Consider the following 17,532-nt stretch of genomic DNA (forward strand, 5'->3'; position numbering starts at 1 on the left):
TGAAAAAGAGATATTTAGTGGTTGTGGTGGCTACTGGTATCTTCTTTTTTTTGCTTTTTAATTCCTGTTATGTATTATTTCTTTTAATATGACATCAAATTCAATCAATCTCTCACTCTATCTTTTGAAAGCGCTCATTTCTCTCTCTCTATCTCTCTCATTGTACCTCTTGGACTATACTTACGAGTCAATGTAACAGAAGGCACCAGAATCGACAGTAAAACCCCGGAATTGTAAAAAATAAAGCAAGATCTTCCCCAATTGCTAGGTTAGACAGTCAACATTAGCAAACTCATAAAGTGGTGTGTCCTATAATGGCCATTTGAGCAATAGCATTCCGATGAATAAAATGTCCAACACAGTTGAGTTGTCTTTGCTGTATGATTGGGGGTACCTGTAGTCATATTAGCTGCATATTTCCTGGTATGGCTTTGCTGAAGTAGCCCAAGGGATCAACAGAACGAAGGTTTGATGGGTGGTGTCAAAAATATCGAATTATCAACATGTCTGTGTGTTTCTTCGAATAGTTTCTTACGACAATGATCTTTGGCGACTTCAATTTAAGAACCCCTGCATAACCGGCAGTAGTTTTTCCGGTCGGCCCTACACACACGCATCATCATATCACGTATAGCCCGATTTTTGTGGTTTGCTTTCTCCAATGCTGAACACTTGGGTACCAACACATCTTTTTAGCAAGAGAACTACTTGTAACACCCATAAACATACATGACACCATTATACACTAAAAGATTCACACCCTGGTCCACAGAGCTGATACCGTCGTCCAGTTCATCAAGCACCACCACTATCGCGTCTCGAAGCTCGGAGTACAAGCTCTCAAAATGTCCCATAGGAGAAGGTTCATACTCAGTGGTTTATGCTTGCAAGAACAAATACAATGGGCACCGGTATGCTGCCAAAAAGTACAACAAAGGGTTAACTTATGGATTGGAACTGCTACTACAGGGCGAATTTGAGATTTTGAGCCAAGTATCCATGTCACATCTTCATATCCTACTGTTGTTTGACTACTTTGAAACCAGCCACAGCTTCTATTTTGTAACAGACTTAGCAGAGGGTGGTGACTTGTTCAATAAAATTGTCTATGATTCGCCTAGTGGTAAACTTGACATAACTATCTCGAAAGAAATTGTCACTCAGTTGGTATCTGCCGTGTCATTCCTACATTCCAACTCAATCATACACAGAGATATAAAACCAGAGAATATTTTGTTTCCACTGAAAGAGTCCAACGACATATTGCTTGGTGATTTTGGCTTAGCACGCGTGCTAAAACCACAACAGCGGCTACATGATGTTTCTGGGACTTTGAGCTATATGGCACCCGAAATGTTTAATAGGGAAGTGGGATACAGTTTCCCAGTTGATGTTTGGGCTATTGGCGTGTCCTTGTGCTTTATGTTGTCCGGATATTTACCGTTTGATTGTGAAACAGATGACGAAACAAAGGATGCCATCGTCAATAAAAAGTACTTGTTTGTACCGCAAGACTATTGGATTGATATCCCAGAATCGGCCAAAAATTTTATACTATCGTGCTTTGAAACGAATCCTGAACAGAGGCCGTCGCTGAAAGAATTAGGTAAACATGATTTCTTGTACAATGACACCGCTAGATCAATAGGTGGGAAAGATGGCACCTCTTCAAGCACATTTGCAGCACAGAAGGCGGAAATACATCAAATATTTCAAAAAGTGTCTAAGCAAGATCAGACCAGGAAAGACATATCAAATTTGAACTCACCAGTAATATACCACGAAATGGACGATGATGTTGTAGCGAGAGGAGCATTTTGCTTAACTCCAGAATGCGTTACTGAATTGAGTACTCCAATAACTTCCACGTGCCCATCACGCGAGCAGTCTTGGTTGCAACTAAAGAAACTGAAGGATAATATGTCAAACAATGCAGAAGGTGGATTGCGTGTTGCTGAATGCCATAATCGGTCTCCTGCTAAGTTTTCCATCTGATGCGGCTTTCATTCAGTAAAATAATATTTCATCTGGTAGCACATACTTGTTTTGATAATAACGAAAAAGGGGATAAAAGAAAAAAAGTTCCGATTGTTTATATATGGTTTATTGTTGTGTAGTTTTCTTAATTTTACTATCAATCACACATCATTTTAATCTGATGATATGACTTCAAATTATGCCTGTGGGCTAACGTATACACAGACCCTGAATCTCGATGAATACATACAGAAACCACGCGAGGAACGAGAACTTTCTGAATTGTATCCTGATTTGGATGAATTGATGCAAATTCCAGTGTTTTTTATCCCCCCTCGAGAGAAACAGGAAAGTGGAAATGGCTTTACAGAGAATAGTGGGCATTCTGTAAATGGAAATAATTTAGCTTCAATGGGTAACAATCAGCTTACAAATTTGAAGGTACCGGTGTTTAAAAAGATTCAACCAGCAGTACCCAATCCCAATATCAGGTTTAATAAACAACTTCTTGAATATGGGTTTCAAGATCCTTTGAAGAATAACGATCGAAGCGAGAAGGATACATATGTACGACAGTTTGAGATACCCACGAGTCTAGTGAAACAAAGTGGTAAAAGCGATGACGAGGAGACAATTGTAAAACAATACTTGAACAAGCGGAGCCTACTAGTGGAGTATGACATGGATGAACAAGACACGCTTTACCTACAGGATAGAAATAGTAAAAGCAAGAATGTGATCAAGATTACCCCTGAAGTGTTTGAAACAATGATCAGCAGGTTAGAAGATGAATGGAGTAGACTTGAGCATCGAATGAATACATTGACTAATAGCGACGTACAGAGTAATGGACTTGGTCTAAATGACCGAGTTTTGACCATTGGCCATAACAATTCCAAATATGGGAATGATGATGGGATAGAACCTGGGTCTATTTATGATCAAAAATGTGCTGTTTGCAATGACAGCGATTGCGACAATGCTAATGCGATTGTCTTTTGTGATGGATGCGATATTGCTGTCCACCAAGAATGCTATGGAGTGGCATTTATACCCGAAGGGCAATGGCTTTGTCGAAAATGTATGATAAACAAGAACAAGGTCACTCAATGTGTGTTTTGCCCGAGTACAACAGGGGCATTTAAACAATTGGATAATAGTCTATGGGGGCATGTAATATGTGGGTTATGGATCAATGAATTGTATTTTGCTAATCCAGTGTACATGGAACCTATTGAAGGAATAGAATCAATACCTAAGAGTCGATGGAAGTTGACATGTTATATTTGTCGACAAAGGGTGGGTGCTTGTATCCAATGCACCAACAGGAGCTGTTTCCAAGCTTATCATGTTACTTGCGCTAAGCGGGCTGGTTTGCATATGGAAATGACACAAGGCGTGAAAGGTGCATTGAGCAATAAGCTTACACTCAAATCATTTTGTGATAAGCATACGCCACCAACGTCACTGGATAGACTCCCTTTAATACTTGAAGGAATTGAAAAAACACGATTCTACTATAGGGATACAAAACTTTTGAATGAGGAGAATGCCCGTTTAAGTAGTGATCAGAAAATGGCCAACAAATTGAATATTTTCAAATGGAAAACGGAACTGAATACACCCATCGCACCCAAACTTTTCAGTGATAAATTGGTTGAATCGATGTACTCATTGAAGGTGGAAAATCAAATTAATCTACCTGAAGAATCAATGAACCAAGTTTTGGAGTTGAATGTTTTGCCCAACCGTACCAAGGAAGAGATCCATCTGGATCTAACTGCTATAGCCAATGAGATTTGTCGATATTGGTGTTTGAAGCGTGAACTGAAAAATGGAGCTCCATTGGTTCGTAAAAACAATGATTTTGCTGCATTTGCTACGGGATCTGGCAGTGATTCAACTGCATCTGGTTCACTATTATATGATTTTAATAGTTTGGAGCAAAATGGACCCAATGAATCACAAATCAATGACAAGATCAAGTTTGGCAATGTTTTGGTTAAAGATTTAGAGAAGTTAATATCAATGAATCAATTAAACACTAAGCGACAATTGGCCACCAAGGAAGCTGATGATATATCATTTAATATTGCTGACATGTTGTATTTCCCATTGAGTCAACTGATTAAGTTATTGGTTGAAAGTTTGAATGCTAAATACGATACAACTCACGTGATTTTGAATTATGTTCCGAAACCCTCCAGCAGCAGCAGTAGCATACAGGGTTGTAAAAGTTTAAAACTGATTATGAAGCATAATGAGCATAAGGGGTATAGTGATTTACAACAATTTAAAATTGATGTGGATGATTTAGCCACTGCTATATGGAAGGAGAACAAACCAAGTTTTAATGTGTACAAGAAAATGAAAGTTTGGAAAAGAGAGTTTGATAAGGAGATTAATGGAGTTGTGCTATTGGAAAGTAATGGCAAAATCGAGGAGTCATCAAGTACGTCGAGGTTTTCGGCTGATGGGTTAGAAGTCTCAATTGAGAATGTGGATAGCCCACAAGCGAACCTGAAATTGGACAATCCTTATCGGCAAGATGATGTCGATATGAGCGATCTAAGTGATGTTGAATGTGAAGAATCTTATGAAGCTGAATTGGAAGACCTTTTGAAGAGTTGATCCCAAATACAAATTGTAAGGTTCTGCTGGTAGTAGAGATTATTGTAGCTAATTTACATAGACGAACTATCCATAATAGCAAGTTAAGGCAAGGAAAAGTAGCAGTAGATATTGTCTCTCTTTGGCTTTAGAATCAATAAGTAAAACAAGGCTTAAGCTTTAAACTATTGTCTCACATAAAAAAGGAGACAACATTTATAGTTTTATCTTTTATTTTTTATCTACAAGGATTTGAAAAGCTATGAGTAGAGAGTACTAGTAGTACATGAGTAGTAGTGGATTAAGTTGTTCAGGACTTTTAGTTATTAATCTACTGGGGTGGACAAGTAGGCCACAAAAAAAGAAAAGAACGTGTCGTTTCAACTGACTTGATTACGGATTTCGGGGTTCCTAATCACTTTTGTTTGAGGGGTAGTGTACTTTCAAGAGCAAAAAAGAGAAAAAGAAATAAAAAAAAAAAAACGGTTGTCTTAACAACCGTTTTCTTTATAACTTGAGAGTATTACACAAAATAACAATGACATCACGTTGAGAAAACAATAGAACTCACACACTCTCTCTTTGTCTCTGTCTGTTTCACCACTGCCTCTCTCCGAATTCCTCCCCACCTCATTCTTTTTCTTCTCCGTAGTTTGCTATTCGTTTCTTCTTTCTTTATAAAGGGACTAAGTAGTAGCATTAATTATCTGCAATAAGTATCAATACCTAATTCAGTATAACCAGCCACCACCGTTTTATTGCAAACCTTACACTCAAACGTATATTAAGCAAATCAAAACAGATCTACGACTGACATACATACATACACCAAAACCATTCAATACACAATGGAGTTGTGCCGTGATGACTTGCAAGTTATCACCAAGAAATATGACGCGTGTGTTCTAGGCTCATCTAATGTTGGCAAATCATCAATGATTTATCGGTTTATATATGACCAATTTATTGGAAATATTGAAGAGCAAGATTTATACACCAAGAAATGCACCAATAATAGAGGTGATTATGACGTTTTAACCATATATGATTCAGATTTCACGAATGATATGTATACGAAAAGTATGCAATTATCAGTAATCAATGCTTCTTGCTTAGTTTTTGCTTATGCCATTGATGATTCAAATTCATTCATTGCAATCGAAGATTATTACCATCATATCAATCTGTTTAGAAAAGTAATGCCACCATGTTTTGTAGTTGGTTGTAAGTCAGACTTGGAAACTCAACGACATGTAAGTTTTGAAGAAGGCGGGGATTTGGCAACTAAATTAAATTGCCGTTCATTTCGAGAATGCTCAGCAAAGGAGAATATTGGTGTTGCAGAGGTTTTCCAAGATGTTATTGATGTGATAAGTGAATTACGAGTAGAAGATCAGCCATCGTCTTCAAATTTACAAATGGAGCAAATTAAGGGGGCTGTTGCTCATGCGAAGGATGTCAATTTATCACGCAATAGTTCTATGAGTCTTAATTATGCCAATTCACTTTCTGCCATGAGGACTAATTCACTGTTGCGTGTACAACCACACCTGCCTTCAAAGTTAAGACAAGCACATTCTCCCAAGTCAGTAAAACTTGCGAAAACAAAAAGTCCTACTGAAGGTGGCGATAGCAATGTCAACAACAACCACTTGGAGCAAATCCCTCAGAAGCCTACCCTACTACCACACATCCCATCTACTTCACAAACCACTCTTGCTGAAGCTGCACCACTACCAACTGATCCAAAAACTGAACAAGATCAAATCAATGTTGTTTCTGAAAAGGAGCAAAGTACAAATAATAGACGAAGTTATAATAAAAAGCAGGCTACGAGCAAGGATTACGACAACCTGAAAAACAAGTGTTGTGTTATTACCTGAGTTGTTGTTGCAAACAAAGCTGACAGTACATACCCTACTTTCGAATAGGAAACAGAGTGGGTAATACACAGTTTCACCTTGATTTACGATATATCAGTTACGCGATGATGAAATGATGATAGTTTTGATGATTTTAAAGATGTTTATTTCCTTTTGGCTATTTTATAGAACTTTTGGGCGAATTATATACACTGCTTTTATAGATAATTCCAATTATAGACGTGGATGAAGATATACACAGAAACATTATAACAAAATGTAAGTAAACAACTCACACTCTGATTGCAAAAAATAAAACGGACTTTATGCTAATGCGGATGAAAGATAAAACGAAAATGCGGGAAACCGATTGCGAAAGGGAAATCTTTTTATGCGAGCGCTTATCGTAAAAGGAGGGTAAACGCCGACACTTTATCAAGTACCAAAACCTGGAAATTTATATTCCAAATGCATCAAACGCCCAGAGCAGTGGATTTTGAGTTGTTTTTATATGACAAGTTTTTTAATTAATTACCCGTAATGTGGAATGAGATTGGTGTCTTTTGTAAAACTTTTAGTTATGAATGAGGCAAGGGGTACACCCGCACGCAAGTAGCCATTAGACAACAAATTGGACATAGTATCAACTTCATGGCCACATTAAAAGCAACTCCTGTTCTACATCAAGAATAACAAAATAAAAAAATAGAGTCAGTGTGTATTAAAAAATCGTATAGGCACATATCGAGTAAAGTGTTCACTTAAAAACCTAAAAAAAGTCTCATTATTGTTGCTCACTGCACCCAGCTCTCTCTCTCTCTTTCTCTCTCTCTCTCTCTCTTTCTTTCTCTCTCTCTCTCTTTCTCGCTCTCCTCTAAACAGCAGCTGTTTCAGAAATGTGTGAAAATCCTNGTCTCATTATTGTTGCTCACTGCACCCAGCTCTCTCTCTCTCTCTCTCTCTTTCTCGCTCTCCTCTAAACAGCAGCTGTTTCAGAAATGTGTGAAAATCCTCTAAATTGTTCTTGCATCTCTGAAGTCAATACTGTTTCCACAGGGGTTAATCTTGGTGTTTCTGAAGTAAACTCTTGGTCGAAATTAGAATAATCATGCTCAGAAGTAATCTCAGGAATGTACGGAGCAGGTATACGACAATTCAAAACGTCATCAAAATTAACATCCTGGAAATATGCATGTTCCATAATTTCTTCGGCATCTCGTTCGCTACTACCTAATCGTTGTTGCGGATCTTTAGTTAACAATGCTTGTAATACAAGAACCGTTTGACGCGACAAACTCACAGGATATTTAACTTCATCGTGTTCAATAGCATTGAAGATATCGTCTTCATCATCACCTTTGAACGGAGATTGACAAAGCAACATTTGAAACAATAAAACTCCAAATGCCCACCAATCAACACTTCGAGTGTAGTTTTTACCAGCAACAATTTCAGGGGCCATAAATTCAGGTGTACCACAGAACGTGGATGTCGTATTTTCATGCCACATATTCTCTTTACACAACCCATAATCTCCAATCTTTATATGTCCCTTGGTTGTTAACAAGATATTATCCAACTTCAAGTCTCGGTAAACGATACCGTTATCGTGGAAATACTTCAACCCCAACAACACTTCACACGCATAAAATTTGGCTCTCTTGGCTGAAAAACGATTCTTTTGTATATGCCACATTAAATCCCCACCAGATATATACTCCATAACGAAATATATTCTATTTTCCGTTTGGAAACAACAGTGTAAATTCAATAAAAATGGATGCATTTCCTTATTTGCCGTTAAAAATACTCGCTTCTCCGATCGAACACTTTCGGCTTCATCATTTTCAACAATGAAATCCTTCTTCAACACTTTAATAGCACACAAGTTAGATGTATGTCTTGATTCAGCCAACATCACCTTACCAAAATTACCTTTACCCAAAACGGCAAGAAATTGGAAATCATCCAAACCAACTTTTCTTTTCCGACGCTTGGGTTTACCTGATGAAGATTTACCAGAATGGGTTGTCACTCCTGAATGTCCGCGATGGTGAGTCTTGTGATGGGGCTTATTTACCTTGTACTCCTCCTCATGTTGAACCGGCAATGAAGGATCCAATGATTCTATTTTCCCGTGATGCTCATTCTGAAGTGAAGAGTCCTTTTGATCCAAAAAGGGACTGACAACTACCTCATCCTTAACTTCGGGTGAGATGATTTGATTCTCAGTAAATTGATTCTTGTAATCAAAGTCGCCAAATGCATCATTTACCCCATCGTTGTTTTGATCATCATCAGCAATAAATGACTGCTCATTAACCATAGCATAATCACCAGTATCATTGGGTGCTTGGTCATCACCTTGAGAAATGGTTTCACGAACACGCATTTCCTCACCATATGGGTGACGATACTGATGCCCATTGGCAAAATCTCTATTTTGCTCATCATCAACCGGTGGACGACGTCTAGCTGTACGAGTATGAGAAACATTATCCATTGGTGCTTGATATGCCTTTTGTGTTGTGGTGGGAAGTTTGGCATTGAAGTCGGTGTCATCGGGTTCCTCTTCCGATGAATCGCGTAATGTGTCTACAGAGTCAACTGATAATTTACCCAACATGGATGGCTTTGGAGGTAATGGTTTTCTTGGTTGTTGTGGCAGGTGCTCTTGCAATTGCTTCTCTTGCTGAAAGGGCATTTTGTATTCCAGACTCAAATAATTTGGCTCTTGCTTCATTTCCAGTACAGAAACTTTCTCCAGAGGTTGTTTAAGCTTCTTTGGTGACACTTTAGTTGATTTAATAGTGGCAAGAATCTCGTTAGCCATTTGTAATGACATTCCACATAAATCGGGCACCAAGTGAGTACATTGGGCATGACACATTATTCCACATTCAGAACACTTTCTAGCATTCTTTTTGCCCCATGGTAACAAGTACCCACAGTGGCAACACCATTTAGTACCATGGTTGGTCACAGGTTCAAATCTATGTGGAATACGATGTTTCAACTGAGCAGCATCATAATCGGAACCAGATTTTGAAATACACTTGGTGACAACCTTTTGATAACACTTTTTATGACATAAAAATTTACAATCTTGACATTGGAACCCAGTGTAACGTAAAAACTCACCACAAAGTGCACAGCACATAATGTTGTAAAATTGTTTTTGCACAAACTGATGACCATGTTGTTCAAATACTTCCTCCTTCCTTTGACGGATAGCACCATGTCTCCCAAGGGGCCCCTTGAATTGCTTACCTTGGCTAATGGATTTTTCAAAATTTATATTAATCAACATTTGACCACAAGGCTCCAAACTCAACCAAGTATTGACAGACACTTTTTGGTAAGATTCACCGCCACTAGCAAAATCAGGCTTGTTAGGGGACCTCAGAGGGGTGATATCAGCTTGTGGGATATTCAATGTCGAATTTGTTCCCCAGCTCGATGCTCCATAACTGCCACTGCCACTGCCACCACTTGTGCCATTTGCTTGCGGCAAATTACTCGCAGGTAGCCACCCACTGGCTCCTTGGTCCTTTGCAACCTTCTTTTTACGTATTTCCTCTGCAACATCAAACAAAGAAAGCCAATTCACAGCAACGGGGACGTAAGTTCCATTCAGTTTATCCATCACAACCAATTCAATTTCATGGCCCTTTTCCACATTGATGAGTAATTCCTCCGACCAATTATCATTCTTCGATGGCTTGGTTCTTGCCCTTTCAACATCATCGATCTTAACCGTCACTATTGTATCCCTTTTCTTGAATGTAGCTGTAGCCATATGATCCACATCTCTCACGCACGCGACCGCGATCGTTAACTTACCACTCAATGGTTTCCTTGCGTGTTTTGGAGTGTCCATAATCTCATAGTCTCTATTGAAATCCTCTGAATTAATGTTGAAATTTTGATATTTCTTTAATGCCTTCTCCAAAAGTTGTATTCTCTGATCACTTTCGGCACGGCCTCCTTCAGCTGCATTACTTGAAGACCTATCACCATCCATGAGATAAAGATGCGATATCTTTTTGTTGGCTTCGGCATACTGGTTTTCAACTTGGAGCTTGAATTGCAACTGCTGAATCATATGTTGAATCTTATGGCCCAAGGAAGGACACTCGTACTTGATCAAGTCCAATCTCGAGTACGATGGTTTGTACTCAGATATGGTCGAGCTTCTGTCATCTCCGCTTCTTATATTCATCCTCTGCATCTGTCGAGATAGTTTGTTGATGGACTCCTGATAATAATCAATCAAAGTTTGCGATTCAACAATTTTTGATTTACATTTCTGAACAACTTCGGCATTTGTTGAACTTCGCTTCACGTCCTGATATCCTTGAATGATCTTCTGTTCAATCTCCATCTTGCTCCTGATATCCTTTATCACATCGTCCGGGTTCTGGTTTTGGCCTGGACGTGACATGGTTTTTAATTTCGAATCAAACTGTAAATCGCCGTCAAAAAAAAAAAATATAAACAAAGTAGTGATTTGGATTGGAATGCAAATATGATCGTGTGGTACTTTTGGTTTTAGTTTCCTAATATGCGACACTTATAAAAGGTAGTCCTCTTTTGTCCCTCCTTCGGTTTTTTCTAGCAAAGTGGAAATAGGTATGAACTTGAACCTCAGAGTGTTTAGTTGATCAAAAAAAAAAAAGAGTAGTGTAAATTAATTTGAGGATAACAAAAACATGTTTTTCTTTTTTTTGTTTTGGTTGGGATCAACCATGAATTATTGATATTATTTTTGTTAGTTTTTTTTTGTTTTCATATTATTAACACAACACAACACAATACAAATACAAATACAAATACAATGACAATGACAACACAAAATGTATGAACTTCTCCTCCTTTTGGAAATTAGTGCTACCAAATACATACTACACACTATTTGATTTACTTTATTTATTATTGCATTGACAACCACAATCAGGGACAGGACAGATGCTATGTGTTGAAAACCACTCTTCTGCATGATGGGCGTGGTAACAATGATTACAACTCAAGCAAAAACTAAACCAATTTTTAAATTTATTGTCAATTTCTTCATTAATGGAGGTGGTGGCGTTATTGTGGTCCAGTGCTATTTCCGACCCAAGAGACAATAAACATATCGAGCACCTGGGCAAAGGTGCACCACAATGAGGACATGCGTTCAATAGGTCACTCTTTTTCCCGCCGGGCTTCGAAAACTGTTTCATCAAGTTTTGACTGTTCTTGTTATTGTATCCCTTTGATATGTTCTTGTTACAACGGTTACACTGAAGGTACACTTGCTTAGGCACAGCTTTGATTTTCTTTTCACCGTCAAATGCTTTTGACAACTTTGTTCGAGACACATCCAACTTTGCTCTGACGCTATACATGCGCCAGCTATTTAAAAGGGTCCGATAACAATCGATCCAGTGTCTCACTCTGTTATCAGCAAAGTATCTGGGGCAGGCAAATGCCGAAAGTAGGGCCGCTGTCTGAACATCACTGGTTCTGTCAACATAACTCTGCAATAAATCAATACCTCTCGGAGCGATTCCAGTCAAGATTAATCCCTCGAGTTCCCCCCTCTGCACAACAGTATCGCCAATTCGATTCAAATAAACAGACAAATCACGATCTGGTAGAAATCTTATAGCAACCCCTATTCGCTCTCTCAATGGAAGAGAATGCTCATCTAAAACATCCCACCAGTCATCATCGGCAATAAAAGCAAATATTGCTCTCAAATACGGATCATCTAACTCTGACGCCATTTTTCGGCATTGGTCTTTCCAGGGACTATTTGTATTTGTGTTTTTGTATGCTAAATATCCAGCAATAGCTGTGGCCATCAACCTTAACCTTTCCTTTTTAGAGTTGCTCAAAATTTCAATAGCCTTGGCCACGTTCCCATGGAAAACCGCCCATCCAGCTGCTTTCGAGACCATTCCTAAGGAAATTAATTGCTGTAGTTTGTCTTCAAACTCATTCTCGGTAAGGTACCAACCGGAGACAATCAAGCATAGCTTACGCTGTGCCTTCTTTTCACTATCCTCTGGTATATTGATTCCGATAATTTTTTTGCCTTTTGAAGCAATTATTGACTTTACAGCTTGTGTGAACCAAGCTTCATTGATTTTGTCTCTAGCAGAAATGACTCGATTTTGATCGTTCAAAGCATCAACTCCGTTCCAAATACCTTGCACTCCCTGATACCCTAAATCAATTCCTTCTGAAACCATGGTTCCTTTGTCCAATGATTTCTTGGCTAAACTGAGCCACTTCCACACATGTCTTAGTGCTAGTTGGTTGTCATTTGGATCAAGCTTTTCTAAAATTTCAATGTTTTTATCTGGAAGGACCCCGTACCCCATACTTGCCCGCCTTCTAATCACAACACATATGTCATTGATATTAATGGAATTAGAATCTAAGTACGTATTGAAAATGGGTTCAGATTCGTGTTCGTCGTATGCAAACTCTTTCCCATTGGAGGTGGCTCTATCGCCAGTGCTATCATCAACAGTCATTGAGGTGCCTTCAAGTGAATTGTGGTCTTCTTCGTATTCTCCTCCTCTGAAGTTTTCGTCAATTGACAAATCATCGAGCTTTATTTGAGACAGCTTTCTTCTCCTCTGATTACCGATCGCAGTATCTTGAGATACATCCGGTGTGAGGAAATTGGTAGTAGTCCCTTCAGGCCCAGCAATTGAAAACTCATTGCAAGGATTAAAATCCAATGCTTCGATTGATTCAACGACTGGCATTCTAAACACCGATCCCGATTGTCTCATGCACACAAAATTAGTCGATGTATGAGATAAAATGTCCGGAGAGTAGTCAAATGATACAACCTTTTCATAATCGGTCTTGACATCAAGAACCATCGAAACGAATAAAGATTCCTCTGTTGGTTTGTACAATACGGAAGATTGCTGGACCAAGCTTTGTAATGTCGCAGATTCAAATGACCTATTAGGTATCACTTTCTTTGGTGGCACAACACCAGTGTGCCACCGTCTTATGAGATCACCATTGTATATCGAAGCAAATTCACCCCTCCGAACAGCAGAGTAGCGGACACATGGACGAAGATTCTTTCTGAATGACGAACCACTCAATAGCTTATTAAATTGCAACAAGGGGTTTTCAGTGAGGATATTCCCACTAGAAGCCTTTGGCTTTCGATTGTTACTCGTGAGCTTTCTTCGGTCCCAAATAGACAAGGATCCGTCCTCGCTATACGATTGGAACAAATGTGGTTGGAATGGATCCACCATCAATCCCAACGTACATTTCGTGGCAATCTGATATATTGGCAGATCTGCCCTAGTGTCTACCTCTCTCAAAAACTTATACGAGCCACAAATTACGTTAGATTCCCTGTCAGGAAGAAACACGGTCGATAATACAGCTTCGTTGGGAATATATGACAGCACGGGGCGTTTGGATGTGGCATCATCAAGTGTACTTTTAGAGTTGGGGTATTCTTGTATGTCCCAGATTTGTAATGAGTTATCTTGTCTTCCCTTGTCGAATCCTGCTGCTAACAAATTAGAATGACTGAACGAAACAGAATTACAAGGTCTATGTTGTTTTGGTTGTAAATGCAAGGCAGAGGAGGATGACGAATTGATGTCAAATATTGATATCTCACCATTTATCGACCCCACTCCTATAACCCCTTGTCTAGTGCTCAAGTAACTTGAACATTGGATGTTGTCAAATCCGCCTCTCGATTTAAGTGGAACTATTGTATTGGATTCAATATTGGGATCTTCATGGCTTGTTTGATACAATACGACTTCGTCTCCCGTAGGTGGTATTGCAATGAATTGCTGCTCATAAACATTGTCCCAATTAGCTGCTCGAGTGATTGAAACCATTTGTTAGCACGGAATTGATACAGTTTTGTAGAAGTGGTATAGCGCATCTGAAATACACTTTTTGGACTTTGTTTTCAATGCGACATTAATTGCGACACTAAAGGAGACACACAAATATGCGACAAAGAAGAGCAGCCCAACCCAACTATATTTCGTTTTTTGAAACGGTCATTGGTGGTACGAACTGCTTTGGGGCATTGCTTGAGTGTGATAATGCATACTACGAGTCTCCCACTCGCTGTAATTAGAAAAAAATGAGACATCCATATTTCACGTGACTTCTAAAAAGCATCGCAAACCGATATGACTTCTTTGGCGTTTTGCAGTTGATTTTTGATTGCAGCACCATTTTTAATTTCTCTTAGGGCCCGTTTCTTTTTCTAAAAACCACGTGTGTTTTCATAGATTGTACTTTAAAAAAGTCAGTTGGTGGTGGTGATGAATGCATGCTTCTGCAGGGTGGTCCTGCATACTATTAACAATAGGCCTATTCTGTTTAATTTTGCAACCTAACCACTTTATATTTCTTTTCCAAAAAAATATTGTTATCCAGAATCACTTATCATACAATTTATTTTAGCGGCTTTAATCAATGTAGTTTATGGTTTAACCCAACGATTATGAAACGATCTTTCCATCAGATCATCCAAAGGTACCGCAAAAGCGAATATATAAGATGGTGCACATAGCTCTTCTATGTCTTAGTTTGAGATATACTTTCTTCTTCCTTCGTTAACAATAAACTCAGTATAAAATGTTGCTTAAATCAAAGTTATTTGTGTTGTATTCGTTATACTCAGCGTGTTCAGCAAACCCTATCAAAGCATGCAAGTTCCCCGAAAACGAAGATCTTGTTCCAGTTTACGAGGAGGGAGTCAACGCTGGCTGGGCAATGAGTCCAGATGAAGCTTGCATACCTGGAAAATACTGTCCTTATGCTTGTCCACCTGGCCAGCTAATGAACCAATGGAACCCTGCTGCTACCAAGTATCAATACCCAACATCCATGGATGGAGGTTTATATTGCAATAGTGACGGATCTACGAGTAAACCATTTGGTGACAGGAGTCTCTGTGTTGATGGTGAAGGAACAGTTTCAGTGGTCAACAAAGCTTCTAAGGATTGTGCCTTTTGTCAAACTGTTCTTCCAGGAAATGAGGCCATGTTGATTCCGACTAATGTTGAAAGTGGTGATGAACAAACGTTAGCTGTTCCAGGACCGGAATATTACGCTGGAACTGCTGCTCATTACTACGTCAATCCACCTGGTGTATCAACCGAGGATGGCTGTGTTTGGGGAACAACGGATGAAGAATTGGGAAACTGGGCTCCCTATGTGGCTGGCATGAACACTGATACCAACGGAAATACCTTCATCAAAATAGGAGTCAATCCAAAGCATGTTGACGACTTTAACGGAAAGAAGCCAAAGTATGGCCTCAGAATTGTTTGTGACAACCCTAAAGACTGTAATGGTTTGGAGTGTGAGTTGAATCCTAAGAATGGGTACAACAAAGCACAAGGACCATCTTCGGGATCATCATTAGGGGCCGAGTACTGTATTGTGACTGCCAAAAACCACGCAAAAGCTAAAATTGAGGTGTTTGATGTATGAAATGGATTGCTAAAGCATGATCTTTTGCTGTTTTAGATCTCGTTTGCTTTTCTTCTTGTGTTTGTATTAGTTATTTGTGTATTCGTTCTATAGATAAATAGAGAAATCTTGTTATAAATAACTTTTGTGTATTTTGTTGCATAAACGAAACTACTTTGCGTTATCATCAAGTTTACACTTATTTTGCATTGAAATAGGAACAAATGAGTCTCCCAGATACCTTATATTGCAAATAAGCTTTGGGAAATGGCAAACCAAAAGTAAAGGCTTAAGTGACGGAACTTGTCTGATCACTCGTTCTCAGTAGTGACAATTATTCTGACTTAAACATAGTTGCAGTGTAGTAGCTAATTACTATAAATACAGTCTACAAGATCCCCACCCACTGCCGAACAATGGGTAGTTGCAGTAGTACAAGCACTAGCACCAGCAAACTCATCTAGAGACAACTGCCGGCGCAAGTTTCTACAACTTCCCTTTAATCAACTTTGTAGAATTTTTTGTATTATATTATACAGGAGAGTGAGTCAGTCGAATAAATATGATTAACCAACAGTCAATGTATCATCATCTGGGAAAGTGTATTCAGGTACTTCCAAGTTCAATGGTGCTGGTCCTTTTCTTATTCTTCCTGAGATATCGTAGTGGGAACCATGACATGGACAGAACCATCCACCGAAATCACCTGCTTCACCAATAGGGACACATCCCAAATGCGTACAGATACCCAACATGACTAACCATTCTGGCTTCTTAACACGATCGGAATCTTTTTGTGGGTCTCTTAATTTAGTAATGTCAACTTCTTCTGCTTCTTCAATCTCTTCTGGTGTTCTGTGTCTAATGAAAACAGGCTTACCTTGCCATTTCACAATAACGTTTTTACCTAATGGGATGGCTCCCAACTTGACTTCAACTTTGGCCATAGCCAAAACATCAGCAGATGCAGCAAAAGATGAAAGAAATGATTCCACTGTGGACTTTGCACCGGCAGCAGATAACAAACCCATGGATCCAACCATAAAGTAAGTGAAATTTCTACTGCTTTGTGGGGTCTTCTGGTTTAAATAGGAGGAAAAGTCAGGTTGTTGATAGTTGGACAATTGGGATGAAGTTGAGGATAACGTTCTGATTGAGGCTATGGTTAAGTTAGTACACTGCTATTGGTATAGCTCGCTTAAGAAAAGATATCTCAGAGAGTTCATGGATATCGATTGATAATATAGCAAATGAAGTCACTCAGGTGTAGCCACAATTAGGTAACCCCAAAGAAACACACACTTGCTGGCAAATTTTTGATCATCGATGTGACCAAGTCACACCGTCTTGCTCTTCTGAGGATCGGAAAAAGGAGAGTAACAAAAAAAAGTTGAACATACTCTTCAAACCCAAACCATTCTTCAATGATCTCACTGCGAGTGATGACATGACGTATTTCTTTCTATAAAAGTTGGATCTTGTTGTTACTCTGACTTTTGAGCAAATAGGGTGCTGTTTTATTTTTTTTTTCGAAGACCGGTGAGAGTGATAGTTTGAAAATGAAAAAAGTAGAGAGAAACATTATATGCAGGATTATACAGTGTAT

General features: G+C 38.9%; 7 protein-coding genes across 7 annotated transcripts; 4 read left to right on the top strand and 3 right to left on the bottom strand. All coding sequences in view use genetic code 12, as the record gives it.

The window, feature by feature from the left end:
- Positions 1-729: 729 nt before the first annotated feature.
- CMK1 (protein kinase) lies at positions 730-1,995 on the top strand (the record flags this gene model as incomplete). The annotated part of the gene is made up of 1 exon (XM_051816298.1): positions 730-1,995. One exon carries the CDS (start codon positions 730-732, stop codon positions 1,993-1,995), a length of 1,266 nt encoding a protein of 421 aa, XP_051670319.1.
- Positions 1,996-2,163: 168 nt separating this feature from the next.
- Positions 2,164-4,608, top strand: CANMA_004062 (uncharacterized protein; the record flags this gene model as incomplete). The annotated part of the gene is made up of 1 exon (XM_051816299.1): positions 2,164-4,608. The coding sequence occupies one exon, from the start codon at positions 2,164-2,166 to the stop codon at positions 4,606-4,608; it is 2,445 nt and encodes an 814-aa protein (XP_051670320.1).
- Positions 4,609-5,435: 827 nt separating this feature from the next.
- Positions 5,436-6,470, top strand: RAS2 (Ras2p; the record flags this gene model as incomplete). The annotated part of the gene is made up of 1 exon (XM_051816300.1): positions 5,436-6,470. One exon carries the CDS (start codon positions 5,436-5,438, stop codon positions 6,468-6,470), a length of 1,035 nt encoding a protein of 344 aa, XP_051670321.1.
- A 955-nt stretch (positions 6,471-7,425) lies between these two features.
- PKC1 (protein kinase C) lies at positions 7,426-10,893 on the bottom strand (the record flags this gene model as incomplete). The annotated part of the gene is made up of 1 exon (XM_051816302.1): positions 7,426-10,893. The coding sequence occupies one exon, from the start codon at positions 10,891-10,893 to the stop codon at positions 7,426-7,428; it is 3,468 nt and encodes a 1,155-aa protein (XP_051670322.1).
- Positions 10,894-11,374: 481 nt separating this feature from the next.
- On the bottom strand, positions 11,375-14,332 carry CANMA_004065 (uncharacterized protein; the record flags this gene model as incomplete). Its single annotated transcript, XM_051816303.1, has 1 exon — positions 11,375-14,332. The coding sequence occupies one exon, from the start codon at positions 14,330-14,332 to the stop codon at positions 11,375-11,377; it is 2,958 nt and encodes a 985-aa protein (XP_051670323.1).
- Positions 14,333-15,086: 754 nt separating this feature from the next.
- On the top strand, positions 15,087-15,947 carry CANMA_004066 (uncharacterized protein; the record flags this gene model as incomplete). Its single annotated transcript, XM_051816304.1, has 1 exon — positions 15,087-15,947. The coding sequence occupies one exon, from the start codon at positions 15,087-15,089 to the stop codon at positions 15,945-15,947; it is 861 nt and encodes a 286-aa protein (XP_051670324.1).
- A 545-nt stretch (positions 15,948-16,492) lies between these two features.
- On the bottom strand, positions 16,493-17,375 carry RIP1 (ubiquinol--cytochrome-c reductase catalytic subunit; the record flags this gene model as incomplete). The annotated part of the gene is made up of 2 exons (XM_051816305.1): positions 16,493-17,085; positions 17,327-17,375. The coding sequence occupies 2 exons, from the start codon at positions 17,373-17,375 to the stop codon at positions 16,493-16,495; spliced, it is 642 nt and encodes a 213-aa protein (XP_051670325.1).
- Between the last annotated feature and the right edge of the window lie 157 nt (positions 17,376-17,532).

Source organism: Candida margitis (assembly GCF_024628925.1).
Source record: "Candida margitis strain CBS 14175 chromosome Unknown scaffold66, whole genome shotgun sequence".
NCBI classification, from domain to species: domain Eukaryota; kingdom Fungi; phylum Ascomycota; class Pichiomycetes; order Serinales; family Debaryomycetaceae; genus Lodderomyces; species Lodderomyces margitis.